We start from the raw sequence: 17,181 nt of genomic DNA, 5'->3' as shown, positions 1-17,181 counted from the left end.
TATATATATATATATATTATATATATATATATATATATATATATATATATATATATATATATATATATATCATAAAAAGCAGTTAATTAATCTCAAATAAATACACTGTCAATCGTAAATTCAAAATAATGTCTAAATATAATTGTAAATAAAGCTTGACTTATTAGTAAATTATGTTTTTCTTATTTACAATGCTTTGAGATCCTTTTCTTATGAACTGAATTTTTTAAAGTTCATATTGTTTAGTGTTTCTTTTTACATACTATAAAAATGTAACACTAAATAATTTATAAAATATTTAAGTTTATTTTAACTTCAATTTTAACTTCTTATTTTGTTAGTTTTGCTTTCTTAGTTTTTGAAACTTTTTTCAGCAACACTTTATTTTTATTTATTTTTTTCACTTTATATAATAAAACTTCCAAATGGCAGTGACCAAGTTATTTTAAAAAAAGTACTTGTGCATGGACATACAAGAACCGCAAGTGTTTCCTGGGAATGCTTGTTTAGTATAGTTTGGTTTTTTCAGCACACTAAAATTATATGACTTGTTTACTATATTATTAACATAAATATATAATAGATATAGTGTACTTATTTATGATTATATTGTATTCACAAGTTTTAAAAGAATGTTTGGACTGAATCATAACTATTTAGGTATTTATAGTTTTCTAATAGTTGTTATATTAATTTTATTATTTTTTTTATGCTTAGGTTTCTTGTGACAAGTGTGCATTTGTATCACATACATATGAACCCTTTATGTTTCTTTCTTTACCTATTCCGTATGCTATGGAGAGAGATATTGGTAAATTTTTTTGTTAAGTATTAGTTTAGTTTGCTATCACCAATGTAGAAAAAAAATAATTCATGGCTCTTAGAAAAAAACTAGAATGAAATATTAATTAAATGCAAAAGACTAGAGGTCATTACTATTGCTGGTTAAGAAATGATGACTTTTTAAAGTATTAAAAGCTTGTAAAAAAAAGTGTTTATAAAGTTAATTTTTTATATACATTTTTTAATTTGAAATTTATGCAACAGATTTGTAATTAAAAATAATTATATTGGTATTATACATCATTTTAGACAATGCGCAAGAAATTTTATGTAAATTTCTGGAAAAAAAAACAAGAAAACTATGAATTTTATTTCTATATTTTATATAAACAAAGTATTAACATTTTTTTTGAAATATTGTTTTTGCTATCCTCTATTTCACCACACTATTTACATTATATTTAACCTTTGTTTGTTGCTTGGTAACTAAAGGTTCAGAACATTCAATGGCCTTGTTATAAGATTTCATTGTGTAACATAAAAACACTTAATGCTAATAAATATAGCTCAGACAAGACAGTTTTGATATTTACGTTGTTAAAAGTTAAATTGATTATCATTAGCGTATTCTAAAGTACTGCGCTGTAATAGACCTTTTCATAAATATCTTTCATGGAGATTTTTAAAGTAAGGCTGTGCTTGTCAAAATTAAGTTCATTTTCAAGAGTATTAAAGAATTGATTTTAAAGATATAAATTGTTTAAGTGACATCCTTAACAGTCATTTCCGAGTTACATTAACTATATGAATTTATTTTAGTATTATTGATATTATTATTAATATTATTTTTTAATAAATATTAAATTTTTAATGTAATGGTAGAAAATTATACATCTCAATCTTGTTAAATTACATCAAAAAATTCTTCTCTACAGTTTCATGCTTATTTGTTGTTGTTGTTTTGTTGTTATTTTTTGGTTTTTTTTTTTTTTTTTTTTTTTTTCAAATTTTCGGGTGAAAAACTTTTAGTTGTTGGAGCTCTATTTCCATCAACAAAATCAGGGCTCTATGAAAAACATTAAAAGTAACATATTCTGTCCCAGCTAATATTATTATCAGATACTGTTCTTTTTTTGTTTGTTTTATAATATTAGTTAAAATAACTTATGTTAACAAGTTTGCTGCCAACTACTAAAAAAATAAGTACTACGAGTATACTCGTAGTACTTATTTTTTTGTCAGTTATATTCAGAATAAAAAATACTATAAAATTATTTTCGATTAAAAGTATTTTATTTATTGAAATTTTGATATCTAGCCTTGGCAATGAGAATGAAAGCCTTGGCAAAAATTAATCATTGCAGACTTTATGGCTCGGCAAAAAAATAAAGCATAATTTAAAATATCTCGGCAGCGAACGTGTTAACTTTAATATTTTGATCTTTACTAAACTGATTTAATTTTATTTGAATTCTTATAATTTCTAGTATTAATATTATTAATGTTGTTATTATTAAAATTGTTTTTATTATGGTTTTTATTATTAATATAAATAAATATATGAAAAATATAAAACTGCTTTAGCTGTTTTAATTACTGATAAAATCTAAATTTTTTTTAGATTTATCGGTAATTAAAACAACTAAAACTAGGTTTTTGAAAAAGATTTCCTAATAATTTATTTCCTAAAACAATCTTATACTTTACATAATCTTTTTTTTTGTTTATCACAATTTGTTATTTTTTAAATTTTTTTACGCATTTGAAATGTTTTTAATAAGAATTATAAACAATTTATAGATGGATTTACCAATTAACTATTTTACATTTCTTTAAAATTAAATTTTACATTTTATGTTTTGCTATTTTATATTCCTTCAAAACTAAATTTAATTTTTTTATTTTTTTTAAAAACTTAATTTAAAGTCTTGATTTAAAAAAGAAATCGTTTTTTTTTATAAAAACTATCACAGTTTCATTTTCAAATATTTAAATCACTATTTAAATATTTTAAAATAAAAAAGTTTTTGTTTAACATAAAATTACTGAATGTGTATGCAAATTGCCATTTCATACATAAAATGTGAGTTGCATAATGCTTCTTAACAAGGCCATTGGATTCAGAATCTTTTAAAACAACCTAACCTGCAATTTTCTGCAAGTTTTGCAAATAATTTTTTTTTCGTAGTCATTTTTGAACATTCTCATTTGTTTGTTACTTGCCTCAATGTCTTCGTCATTCCCTGTTTTAAGGCCTGTGTTATTGTTTAGTTCAACTAACTCCCAATAGCTTATGTCCTAAATATGTCCTAATAGCTTACAAATAGTTGGTGTCAAACTAGCCCGTGGCATTTTTTGTAAAAGCAGAATATTAATCTCTTTATGGCATTTATTAATCTTTTTAGGCAACAAAACTGCTTCTTTTTCATGTTGATTTGAAATGTAGTCAGTTTTCTTTTTTTTTTCAGTATACAGAATGCTAGCTAGCTTGGCAGATTAGTATTATCCCCTTAATCTGGTAAATCTGCAAAATCTCACTTAATTCTTGTTCTTTTGCTAATTAACACCTGTATATTTTATATTAATTATACTGTAATTAAGGTTTATATAAAGAACTATAATTAACAAAATTATAGCATAACTTGATACTAGTTGGTAAGGAAAAATTTTAAAAGTAATGTGTAAATAATTACTTCCTGTTTATATGTTCATTGTATCATGTTCCTGTTTATGTAGGTGAGCTTCATAAATAAGAAGTAAATTCTCATTTGAGAGTTTTAACATCGGAAATAATTTAAAAAAAGGTTCATTTTTATGGCAATTGAAAACATGCTGATCAAATTTATCTGAACCAATACCTGTTCTGCATGTGTAGATGTGTAGATTAGTTCTTAACCTTAGGTTATTAGTTTTACCAATGTATGTTGTTTTTCCATCGCATCCATTACATGATAGAAAATAAATAAAATTTTTTGAATTACATGATATTGAAGTTTTAATGTACCATACTTTACCAGATGATGTGGTAAAATGGTTAACAAACTGAAGATACATTGAACATAACTTACAACGTTTTGATATGCATTTTAAAACCTTGCATTCATCGTTAATAAAAACTGGTTTCTTATTAAAACTTGATGTACTAATGTGTCTTAAAATATTTTTTGGTTGGCGTTGTGATAGTACAATAGAAGTGTTTTCAAAAACTGATTTTAATTTATTGTCTAAAACAGATAGTTTCAAAATATCATGTAGAGTAGTTAACAAATTTTCAAAATTTATATTTGCAAAATTTGTAGTTACAAAAGGTATAATTTTGTTCTTTTCTCTTTTTTGAGGTGCTGGTCCCTGTAGTCGAGCTTTAAAGATTCCATTATTAATGATTTTTACTGGGTAATTGTTATCATGTAGAATAACTGTTATATCTAAAAAGTTTAAAAATTGGTACTGTGTGGTATTCGTATATGAAATTTTAGATTGTTCTTCATATATTTGATATCGGGGTGTAAAGAATTGAGACACTTTAACAGCAAATTAACATTAATTGATTTTAATAAAGCGACAAAACCATCATCCATGTATCTTTTGAAATTGTTTTGAATATTCTCGCATTCAATTTTATTGAAGAAAATAGGTAAAACTTTAGGAAATAATTTCACTTCTTCAAGATATCCTACTACTAAACAAGCATATGGTGGAGGCATTTTTGTTCCCATAGCTGTTCCGATTAGTTGATTGAAAAACTCATTATTGAAAGTAAAATTATTATTCTTTAAAATAAAATTCACGCTTTCTAAAATAAAAACTTCCGAAAATCTGATAGGTATATCATCACGTAATTTACTTATCCAAAATTTAATCGCTTCTAAACCTAGTTCATGAGAAATACTAGTATAAAGATTAGAAATATCAACACTGTATAAAGTAGTATTTTGGTACTCCATATTGTTAGGTAGTACTCTAATGAAATGCCAATCATCTTTTATATATGTGGTTAATTTTGGTACAAGAGGTGATAAGATTTTTTCAATGAGTTCACTAAGGCGCTAAGTAGGCGAAAAAGAACCTCCAACTATTGGTCTTCCATTCAGATCATCGGGGCATAAACATTCAATATATTCCTTATTAGATTCTTTTTTAAAATTTTCTATTGCATTAGATTTGTGAATTTTCAGTAACACATAAAAATTGCTAGTTTTCCATTCATAGTTTTTGAGATAAGTAATTTCTTTTTTTGTTAAACATTCTTTAAATTTATCCACGTGATTTTTAAGTTTCTTAAAACATATTTCATCTGTGTTACTATCAACTTTTTTATATGTTTCAGTTAATAAATGGTCATGGTACACAAGTTTATCTCTATAGTAATCTGCATCCATCAGAACTAAACAACCTCCTTTATCAGCAGATTTAATGATAATTTTGTTGTTACTCTTTAGTTCTTCTAAGGCATTATGTTCCTTTTTTGTAATGTTATATTTTACTTTCATTTCACCAGGAAGTTATTTATTTGTTGTACAATGTTTGATAAAAGAGGATTCGATGTGAACATTTCCCGATTAGATTTATCTTTTACTAAGGATTCATCGCTGTATTCTTTATCATAAAACTGTTCGTGGATGATCAATTTCCTTGTAAATTCTTTTAAATCGGATTTCACTGAAAATAATTTACCTTTGGTTGCGGGAGTAAACTTAGGACCTTTGATTAATAGAGATATTTGTAACATTGATAGCTTTATTTTTGATAAATTTATAATTTTAGGAATTATTTTTTCATTTTTACTGCTCGTTGTGGTCGTTGGTGGTTTTTTGATGGTAAATTATTATCAGATAGAGATGAATCATTAATTAGAAAAGTGCTTGTTTGTTGTATTTGTTGCACAGTTTCAAAATCCTGACTATTTGTTGAGTGTTGAATACTATCTGTTCTTTTATTGTTTCTTTCAGTTAGTGATTTTATTTTTAGTTTGTCTTTTTCATATGCTTTTTTCATTTCTTCGATTTTGTGGTCCCATTTTTTGTTGGTAAAATCAACATCTTTGTTCATATAAAGTATGAAAGTAGAGTGTAAATCTTCTTGTATTAGGTTTTCTGTGGTATAATTGTATATTGTTTCTTTTATTTCATTGTCAATCATTTGAAGTTCAGACCCAAGTTTGTCACGGCGAATTCGAAGAACTTCACATTCAGACTGAAAATGTTGAAGATCTAGTTTGTTGCATATATATATATATATATATATATAAACAACTTTAAAAAGTATTCTACACAATAGAGTGCTCAATGTTCTTAAAAGAACAGAGCAATTATATATTAGTAGAAATCACTTAACAAAAATTTTTTCCATTTAACACTGTGTTTCATCAACAAAGATTCATCAGAAAAATTTTCTGATGAATTTTATAAATATATATATATATATATATATATATATATATATATATATATATATATATATATATATATATATATATATATATATATATATATATATATATATATATATATATACTACTGTGATCAAAAAGTAAGGGGAATTTTTTTATAAAATGAAAAATCTTTATTTATTCTTCCAAATCTGTATCGTCCCCCTCAAAATAATCCCCCCCCCGGCCCCAACACACTTTTGCCAACGTTTTTTTCAGTCTTCGAAGCATGCCGAAAAGTCCTCGGTAGAGATAGCCTTCAATGCGCGTGCCGATTCACGTTGGATCTCTTCAATGGACTCAAAACGATTTCCCCGGAGTGGTCTCTTGAGCTTTGGGAACAGCCAGAAGTCACACGGTGCTAAGTCGGGCGAATACGGTGGTTGTGGAGCAACATGGGTAGAGTTTTTGGCGAAAAACTCACGAAGAACTATTGCTGTGTGCGAAGGCGCATTATCGTGGTGCAAAATCCAAGAGTTATTGGCCCATAATTCCGGTCTCTTTTTGCGAATAGCTTCACGCAAACGTCGTATAACGCTTAAATAATATTCCTTGTTGACAGTTTGGCCAGTTGGAAGGAATTCGTAGTGCACGACACCACAATAATCAAAGAAAACAGTCAACATGACCTTAATTTTTGAGCGACTTTGACGTGGTTGCTTCGGTCTCGGCTCGCCTTTTTCACGGTATTCACTCGATTGGTCGGTTGTTTCAGGGTCATATGCGTAGACCCAAGTCTCATCGCCAGTAATAATTTGTTTGTAGACGTCTTGATAGTCAGAAAGCATTGCTTCACACGTTTTAACGCGACGCTCTTTTTCAAAGAAATTGAGAAATTTTGGCACCAAACGTGATTTGAGTCTTCTGAGGCCCAAATGATCCTTCAAAATCGCTTGCACCGACCCAAATGATATTCCAACCATGTCAACAAGGTCTCGAATGGTTAACCGAAGATTTGCAAGCGCCAATTCTTTGATTTTGTTGATGTGGCGATCATCAATCGAAGTCGATGGTCGTCCGGAGCGTTCCAAGTCATCAACACGTTCTCGGTCTTCTTTGAAGTCTTTGTACCACTTTTAAACATTTTTTTGAGACATAGTCTCTTCAACGAAGGCCTTTTGCAACATTCGATACGTTTCAGCAGCAGAAATATTCCGCAAACAAAATTTAATAGCACTTCTTTGCTCAACAAAATTAGACATCGTGAAAATTGCCGAATGCACTTTTGGTACTTCAGAAACAAGCGTAAACAAAAAAAAATAATTATGAGTTTGACATGTAATTTGGCGCAAATATTAATGACATTCCTACCATCTTAAAAATAAAAAAGATTGGGCGATTCGAATAAGGCGGGAAGTTTAAATTAAAAATTCACCTTACTTTTTGATCACAGTAGTATATATATATATATATATATATATATATATATATATATATATATATACATATATATATATATATATATATATATATATATATATATATATATATATATATATATATATGTATGTATATATATATATATAAAGGGATAGTCGCTGGAATTAAATCTGATTTCACTATAAGTAGATGAATTGATATGTAAGTTAATTCCTAAGCCATGTAACTATTGGAGTCTTTTACAAACATGTGACTTTTTGAGTCTTTGAAACAGGATAGCAGCAATGAACACTGTGATCCAGAAATAAAACAACTGAATTTAAATTAATCTCACAAAAAAAAGAATCATTACAGTTATTCATATACCTTGAACATATCATGATATGATATACCCTAAGCACCTAAACAGTAAGCTAAACAGTTGAAACAGTTGCCTCATTCCTCAATCCTTGATCAATTTAAAGTCATAACAAAAAAAAGCTCTTTATGTGGCCTTTATAATGCACATCAAAAGTATTAACTGAGGAATTAAAAGTATTAAAGTATTAATTTTGATGTGCATTTAGGAACACTGGGGACACCTTTTGTGCGGTTATGATAGTAATAAGAGTAATTGTTGTTGGATCAAAATCTTCCAGTTTTTAAAATTAGAAATTACATATTCTGCCTTCATTCAGGCAGGACTGAGACAGAAATGTTGTCTTGACTACAAGTTGGAAAATAATTAATTTGAGAAATAACTTAAGTCGCTGGAAACAGAGTGATTAAGATGTCTAACATTGGATTATCCTGTTTGCCATCAGTAAAGAGTGTGCTCATTAGAATTAAGATGAATTGGAAGATAATGGATTGGAAGATAAGTTCTTTGCAAACAATATAGCTTTAGAAAAATTAGTTAAAAAAATTAGTTTTAAACTTTTTTTTAATTGGAAAAATTAGTTTTGACTCATGCAGAATTTATCTTATTAATACAATTGCCTTTGTTAATGATACTTTTAAGGATTAAATGTCTCTAGACCTGGTTTCTTTGTTTGAAATTTTACAATTTGAAAGTAAGCTGCATATAAAAGGCAAAAAACATTGAAATGATGTTTGATTTGGAATGATGTCATGTTGATTAAAAGCATTTAAATAGGTTTTAACTAAGTTTAATTTTCTTTTTGCAGGGTTCTTGCAGGATTTTGAGTCTTAAAAATGTTTGCACTAGAATCCTGCAGTGGTAATAAAACACATTTAGAGGTATTATAGTCATCCAGAATATAGAGCTTTCTATCATGCTCTCTCTTTTTTATATAATTTTTTTTATAGTTTTATTAAGTTTCAATCAATATTTTCTATGGGTCCACTAACCATATTTACTATGGATTCCATTCCACTCGTTGCTTAACAAACTTACAAGATCTAAAAAATTTAAAAACCTTCTATTCCAACTTTTTTTTCATTACCAAATTTTTCTATCTTGGTTTGTGAAATATTTTTTATTTATAATCGTCACTGTAAACTACATCCATATATAAATATTTTTTTATTATTTGATTTACCACTTTTTTTATCTGGTTCATTTAATTTAGTACCTAGTATAAAACTCTCTTTTCAACTGATTTAATTTTTTATTCATCTTGCATCTACCAAAGCAATTTAGATATTTGCTTGTATGTGTTTATGTGCATGTTGTGTGTTTAAGACACACAATCAGCATATACACATTGTATATATTGTTGTGTGTTTAAGACACACAATCAGCATATACACACACACAAGCAAAACACACAATCAGCATATACACACACAAGCAAAACACACAATCAGCATATACACACACACAAGCAAAACACACAATCAGCACAAAACACACACACAAGCAAAACACACAATCAGCATATACACACGCACAAGCAAAACACACAATCAGCATATACACACACGAGATAGACACTCTACTTTTAGCTTAAAATAAATCCTTTTTTTTTAATTATTTGTTTTTATATATATAAAATATGAAATATGTTTATATTTTTTATTTTCCATTATTTATAAAAGTCAATGTTTCTTTTGTTTTATATTTATTTTCTATATATTAAAAGATTAAATTAAAAAAAAAAATCAAATTTAAAGTTTAAAGAAAAATTTAATTTAATAGTTTTGACATGGGTACCATCCATTGAACTTCTAATATTGCAAGGCAAGCCTTCTATTAAAAGGTAAATCTGCAAAAAAGTTATTTATGTTATGTTTTTTTTGCCTTTAATATATATATTTCAAATTAAACTACTCTAAGCAATTGACATTGTTTTAGATGACTGTGATTGTAGATGACCAAATTTTAAAAATTTAAAGAAAAAAAATTTTCAAATTCCAAAGTCTTTGAGACAACTCTAAAAAAATTTTTTATTCAATTTGTTTTTTGTTTTTTTCAGTTTTATTTTATTATAAAGAATACATTAAGAGGTATTGAAAGTCAATTTTTATAAACTATTGACTAAATGTTGCCTGTAATGTTGAAAAACATTTTAATAGAAAGTTTTTATTTATAAATAGTTTTACCCTTCCCCAAACTTAGTGTTGTACAAAGCCCTCGGAATTTATTTGTGTGAGGTCTTGTGTTGTTTACAGCCCCCGAACCTTAATCTGTGTGAGGTTGGTAGAAAAAATGTAAAACAAAAGTTTGACCATAAAACATAGAAATGAGGTCTGTAATTTTTGCCGGCACTTCTAGGTTGCAGTTAATTCGGCATTGCCAAATGTTGACCCTAATCCCAAGGGTTGTGTACAGATTTTTACTGAAAAATATTTACTAAAATTATTTCTTCCTTATTTTAGTAAAGAGAAAAAAAGTTTTTTTTTAAAAAAAATGGTATGAAAAAATACATTTAGAGTTTAGAAATTAGAGAAACAAATTGTTTTTCATATATAAGTTGTCTTCTTAAGCACACAAAGAATAGTGAATTGAAAAAAGTAAATTGAGGTTTTGATAGTGGAGGGGAATAGGGAATGTAATTTGTTGATATTTTTTATTTTGTTTTAGTAATAGTTTTTTGAAGGTTTTATTATTCAAACATTTGGATACAGGAGAATAGTTAAACTTTTGATAAAGTTCAGTTAAAATGTTCAGTTAAATGAGATGTAATTGTTTTGAATAATTGCTTTTAGAATGTGTGACATTAAGTTTATTTACCAAATGGTAAGTTTGAGTTTGATCTGAGCCAGGGTTGTGTTAAAATAAGAACAATACTTGTTTATTTAAAAGCATTTTTAGTTTACTGTTTTTTTTTTTAAATTCAATTTGCTTTTAAAATAATAGATTATTATTAAGATGGTTTTTTTTTATTAACATGATTTATATTTCTAATTTGAAAAAATATCTAAAACTAACAAATCAAAATAATACTTCAAATGGCTTTAATAAATTCTGTTATTAATAAAAATCTGATTGTTTTTAGATACTCCGTTCTTGTAAATAAAGATGGTAGTTTAAAAGATGTAAAAGATAAATTTTTAAAAATGTTAACAACTGATGATTCTTCCATAATCAGTCAAAATGTCGTACTTGCTCAAGTTGTTAATGGTGGCAATGTTAACATACTAGTAAGTCAAAATTAATCATTTAAATCATCCAATCATTTTACAATTTAATCATTTTACAAATTTAACTGCTTAAATAAATCATTAATCATTTAAATCTATATAAATCAATAGTTTACACATTTTTCTAAAAATTTTTATCAGAAATGTCTGCTGTAGAAAAATCCTCATTGTTTGAGTGTAAATAAAAAGTTAATAAAAAATCAAAATATGTTTAGTCACAAAATTGAATAAATAGAATTTTTGTAATCTGTCTGTATTTTTTGTTTCTTGTTTGTTAAGACTTAACTATCAAAAATGATTAGTAATTAGGTTTTCACTTAAATTGTTTCATATAGTTTTATTTTATTTTCATATAGCTTTATTTATTATTTTTTGATATTGCTTTATATATTGTATCTGGAAATTTTTTTGAAATTATTAAATTATTATTTTCTAATTGCAGTATAAAAGTCATTCTGGAAGGCAACACTCATTCTTTGTTTCCACTAAATTCTAGGGTACTACTAGGTTACATATTTGGTCATTGTTACTTTTCTATTATTATTATTTATATTATTATTATTATTATTATTATTATTATTATTATTATTATTTATAAGGTTTACAAATTGGGTTTTTTGTTTAGAACAGGGAGTCAAACTTGAATCTTATCTCTCTTCTTTGACAGCATGGGGCTTGCAATGGCTGGTAAATTTTAACACAAAACTCAGTTTATTACTGGTAACAATTATGACAATATTGTTGATAGGGCAACACTCTTGTTGAGTTTCAATACTAACTTCAATACTAACCTCTCATAAAAACTTTATTTACATTTAATTGCAAAGTTATTATCTGCTAAAGTTGCCTCTCTTTGCGTTGCGCCATTTTCCTACTCTTGATTCAATCTTCTACCTCTAGGAATCTCTTTTTTGTCACTGAATACTGTTGTCATACTTGGGCTGGTTCTTCTAGTGACGCACTTTCTCTTCTTGACAAGGTCCAAAAATGCAATGTAAATGTTGTTGGATTTCAGCCGTCAAACCTGACCCTCAACATTTTGCACTTTTCATTGCATAGGAAAGTCATTACCTTGCAAAAATAAAACCTGTATGCATATATGGAAAAAAGGCAGAGGTTTTAAAACAAATTTTGAAGGCAAAAAATCAGTTGCAAATGTGTTTACATTTACTTCATTAATAATACTTGTTTAAAACATCTGTTTGCACAAGTATAATGAAAAACTTTACTTGTAAAAAAACAAAGTACGATTATAATGGTATAATGGTATAATGGTATGAACAAAAAAATTGCATTTAAATAAATAGCATTATGATAATGACTTTTTCAAATTTGAAAAGTTTTATATTAATTGTTTTAATTAATATTTATTTAAATTAATATTATTGTTCATAATATCAAGTTTTTTGCTGAATCTCAGTATTATATTATTAAAAAAAATTGAAAATAATTAAAATTTTAAAAAATTGTGTTAATCTTTATTAACCTAATATCAGTTTTTTATTGAAAAAAGTTGTTAGAATATGTTCAGGAATACTGATATAATAACATACCATCTGCTATCATAGAATAATCAATTGATTTGAAAAAACAGCTTTATTACTTGTCCAATGGTAGGAAATTACAAGTCCAATGATAGGAAATGAACAATATTTGTCTTCTACACACCTAAAACTCATCATTTTTTTCATGCATTAAAGAAATTAATTTTTCAAAAGATTTTTCGAACTGATTGGAAAGATACAGTAAAAGTGTTCCAAGATTGTTGGTTAAAATTAGAAGTTGCTAAATGTTCATAGTCATAGCAAATAAAAATTTATAAAAATTGATTAAGAATTTTAGAACTAATATCTAGGGTTTCAAGAGTTTGGAACTAGTATCTAGGGTTTCAAGGGTTGTCGATCAAATCAATTTTTTGTGTGCTATAACTTCAAATACTTTTAAGGTTGCACAAGGATGAGTACCTTCCTCCATAATAATGGAAAGGTGAACTATTAATCTTACTTACTATTATTTAACTATTAATTTACTCAATTTATTCAAACTGCTTTTATTATTATTATTAACTTTTCTATTAATCTTACTATTTACCAATATAATAGTTTGGTTACAGAATGTAGCAATCCAAGAATTTTATTTATATATTTTATTTATGTATTATTATTAAAATATTTTAAAAGAAATATTGAAAAAAGAATTTTACTATTTGGGTTTTTGTAAATCTCACAATACATGTTTTTAGATTTGTAAACCTCACAGTATATGTTTTTAGATTTGTAAACCTTCAAGCCTTATTTAGGAAAAACATTTGCTAAGGCAATATATTTTTGACTTTTGTTTTTTATAAAAATATGAGGAAAGATTTTTAAAAGTTAAAAATCATTTAGGATGAGCGAACACTTCTATCATATGTGAATTTTAAAAAAGACTTGTATGCAATTGAAGTTGTTCAACCATCTGGTTGCATAAAATATCTTGACTGTGACAATGTAACAAATGAATCTTTAGGCAAACCTGATACAAAATCAGAGGTTGCTTTGTCATGGCATGTATGCAGCATTTGTTTAGAAGAAGTGTTTGATGAGCATCTTACTATTCATCCTCCTTGTGGTGGAATGATGTGTTCAAGTTGTCTTGAAGCAACTGTTCAGTATTATCAAAATGAGACTTTTGCTTGTCCGGTATTTTTATTTACTTTATAAATATACTTTGAAATTTTTATTCTTTTCTTTTTCTGTGTTTTATTTAAACAAATTTAGCTGAGTTTAAAAATATATATTAATGGTAAATAATAAAAATAATTAATGGTTAATATTTAAAATGAGTTTTAAAGAAAAAAATAGCATGTGTAGAAAATAACAGACAATCAACAACTGGCCAGAATCTACGAAACTGATATTTTGATCTTTTAAAATAAATTTGATGAAGGTTGTTAATAATAGGGTAAAACAATTTAAAAATTAAATTAAGTAAACAAATATAAATAAAATGTTTAAGAAATTTTTCTCTAGATTCAATTTTCTCTACAGAATTAAAAAAAAACACAGTTAAAGTCATTCAAAACATCAAAAATGTTTTTGAATATGAAAGACACATTTTTATGAGAAACTTAGTGAAAGGCCTAGTGTGCTATAGGTTTTTTATTTTAAGTCTTGATACTTTGTTTTTATTTCTAAATGTTTCTTCATTTGTTTTTTATTTCCTATAAAACATTCCATATTTTGTGGTATATAATAAATATTGCAATGTATAAATATTGCTATATATATATATATATATATATATATATATATATATATATATATATATATATATATATATATATATATATATATATATATATATATATATATATATACACACACACACAGACACACACACACAGTTGTGTAGCAATTTTAATATAAGCGATTGTTATCCAAAATAACAAAATTAAACTTCAAGTAATTATTGTTTTCATGTGCGTGCAAAACAATTCTTGTGCATGCAAAACAATACATTTGATAGTTTTGTGGTTTAAATCTCTGCATTCTACACAAGACTAACTGTTAAGCATCCTTCATTGGTGAATCCTTCAATGATGTGGGTGATTTATCTGTAGTAATATGGGTGATGACAACAGAATATTCATAGTATTTTTTTGATTAAAATAACTTTATCCCTATTCTTTTGAACACTATCGTGTGTGGGGTGTATATGTGCTGAAGAAAAAAGTTGCCTGTGCTTCCTCAAAAAAAGGGAACAATAAATGTTTTCTGATATAAATAGGTATTAGAAGATCATCTATTGTCACTTATCAATATATGTTACACAAATTGGAATGATTTTTATTTTTTTAATAGAAATAAAAAAGTTCTGAATATTTTTTACTGTTTCCTTAAATTGACTTACAAATAGGTAGAAGTTGCAAGGAGTGCTGCCGCATTGACTGACAAATAGGTAGAACATGTGAGGGGTGCTGCTACATTGACTAAGGGTTATGGTTTGGGCAAGCAATCTATCTATCAAAAAAAATATTTAAGTTTTTTATCTTTTTCTGCCATTTTGCTACTTCGATGAAAATAACTTGTCTAGTGTTATGCTGATGTAACTCAAAATTTTTTAATAGAATGGCTTAAATATTTCATTTTCAATTGATGTAACATTGTGAATAAACCATGGTGATGTAACAATAATTCTATTTTTTACGCTGATCTAACCGAGCAGTTTTAGCATAATTCTCATTAATTTATTTTGCAGTTTTTCTAAGATATTAAATTTATTATTATTTACATCAAGAAAAATAGAAGCGCAGTATTCATAGAAGCAATAATAGTTTAAAAAATTTTTGATTTTAAAAAAAAATTAATAAAAAAAATATATATATGTGTATGTGTATATATATATATATATATATATATATATATATATATATATATATATATATATATATATATATATATATAGTATATATTTATATACCTTTGTATACAATATACATATTTTTATTGAAATTTTTTGTTTATAATAGATATGTAATCATCAGATAGTATCAAATGACTATAAGCAATTTGTGGAGCCTGGTTCTAATGATGCTATAAATAGGTACTGGGCTTTGATAAATTTTGATACTCAGTTTGTATATATTTATTACATAGTTTATATAACATTATATAATTTGTATAATATATATTGTTATTTAGAATTTTTTTTTTATTTATATATACTTTTATGCATGTATTTATTGTTTAGAAAGGTTCTGGTGCCTGTTTTGTTTCGCCGAAAATCAGATAATATGAAGGTAAACAAATGTTTTCAAAAAAATTTATGTTTGATACTACTTCCAACTTGTTTATAATAAAGTTTATTTTTTGAGTGTCACTTGTATTCTACCATTTACATCTAACTCGTTCTAAATACAACAACTTATTCTATGACATGATTAGCATATGATACGATTTTTATTTTATAAATTGATTTTCTGTACTTTAAATCACAAATATGTTAAAAAATTTTCATCTATGTAAAAAATTAAATAAATTTAGTTTTCTAACTTTCAGCTTGAGCTTTTTGGGCATCCAACAATATTTAGCTTGTATTCACAGACTGATTCAAACTTTATTGGGAATCTGGTGCAAAGTGTTGTTCTCTCTTTGAATTCCTCCAGTAACTTTGATATTGTGATCACAGATGCTGCTGTAAATATATTAATTATATTTTGTTTCATTTTGAATTGTATTCATCCGTAATTGTATGTATCTGTAAGGTATACATTTGTATCTGTATATATGTATATATATAATAATAATAATATTTTAATAAATACCGGTATAGAGTGGTCAATACAGAGTAGAGCAAGTTATATTATGTTAAATTGTTTAATAACACCTAGTTATTAAAGAAACATGACACCTAGTTATTAAAGAAACATGACTGCCTAAGGAGTTTCACTCCTTAGGCAGTCAGCAGATAAATAAATTTAATAATTAAATTTTATTACCAAGTGTTATTTAATTTTACAATACATGTGTGTGTATATATATATATATACACACACACACACACACACACACACACACACACACACACACACACACACACACACACACACACACACACACACACACACACACACAGACCTTGTTTTAAATAAAAAATGGCTTAGCACATTAGCTTGTCATGTTTTTGATGTCATAAAGTTATCTTTATTTTTTTTTTATTTAAAGACATTAACTTTAAACTACCGCAATAAAATAAATTACCGCAAAACAAGTTTGTTTTACTCATAAAGAAAAACAAATCTAGAAGTGTTATTTTCTAAATGAACATATTGTGAAATGTCTGTTCTGTTTTAATTTTTTTTTGTTTTTGTTTTTTAATATTAAATAATTATATTTAATATAACATTTTTTATAATCATTTAACATGAATTAATTCCTTTCCTTTCTCGAAAAATATAAATAAATTAAAATATCTTAATATTTTTTTTGTATTTCCTTAAAATTGCAACTTTTGCAAATAATGGT

At 26.0% G+C, this 17,181-nt stretch overlaps 1 protein-coding gene across 1 annotated transcript in view; it reads left to right on the top strand.

The window, feature by feature from the left end:
• LOC100201342 (ubiquitin carboxyl-terminal hydrolase 32) overlaps positions 1–17,181 on the top strand; it is a 63,942-nt gene that overhangs the window by 27,808 nt on the left and 18,953 nt on the right. Inside the window, exons 6-12 of the mRNA XM_065788857.1 lie at positions 718–811; positions 9,732–9,792; positions 11,032–11,176; positions 13,564–13,857; positions 15,687–15,760; positions 15,908–15,956; positions 16,216–16,353. Of these exons, the coding sequence (XP_065644929.1) occupies positions 718–811; positions 9,732–9,792; positions 11,032–11,176; positions 13,564–13,857; positions 15,687–15,760; positions 15,908–15,956; positions 16,216–16,353 (855 nt within the window). The remainder of the gene's footprint in view (positions 1–717; positions 812–9,731; positions 9,793–11,031; positions 11,177–13,563; positions 13,858–15,686; positions 15,761–15,907; positions 15,957–16,215; positions 16,354–17,181) is intronic.

Source organism: Hydra vulgaris, chromosome 01 (assembly GCF_038396675.1).
Source record: "Hydra vulgaris chromosome 01, alternate assembly HydraT2T_AEP".
Taxonomy (NCBI): domain Eukaryota; kingdom Metazoa; phylum Cnidaria; class Hydrozoa; order Anthoathecata; family Hydridae; genus Hydra; species Hydra vulgaris.
The sequence above is the reverse complement of the archived record's forward strand: the minus strand, read 5'-3'. Positions and strand labels throughout refer to the sequence as shown.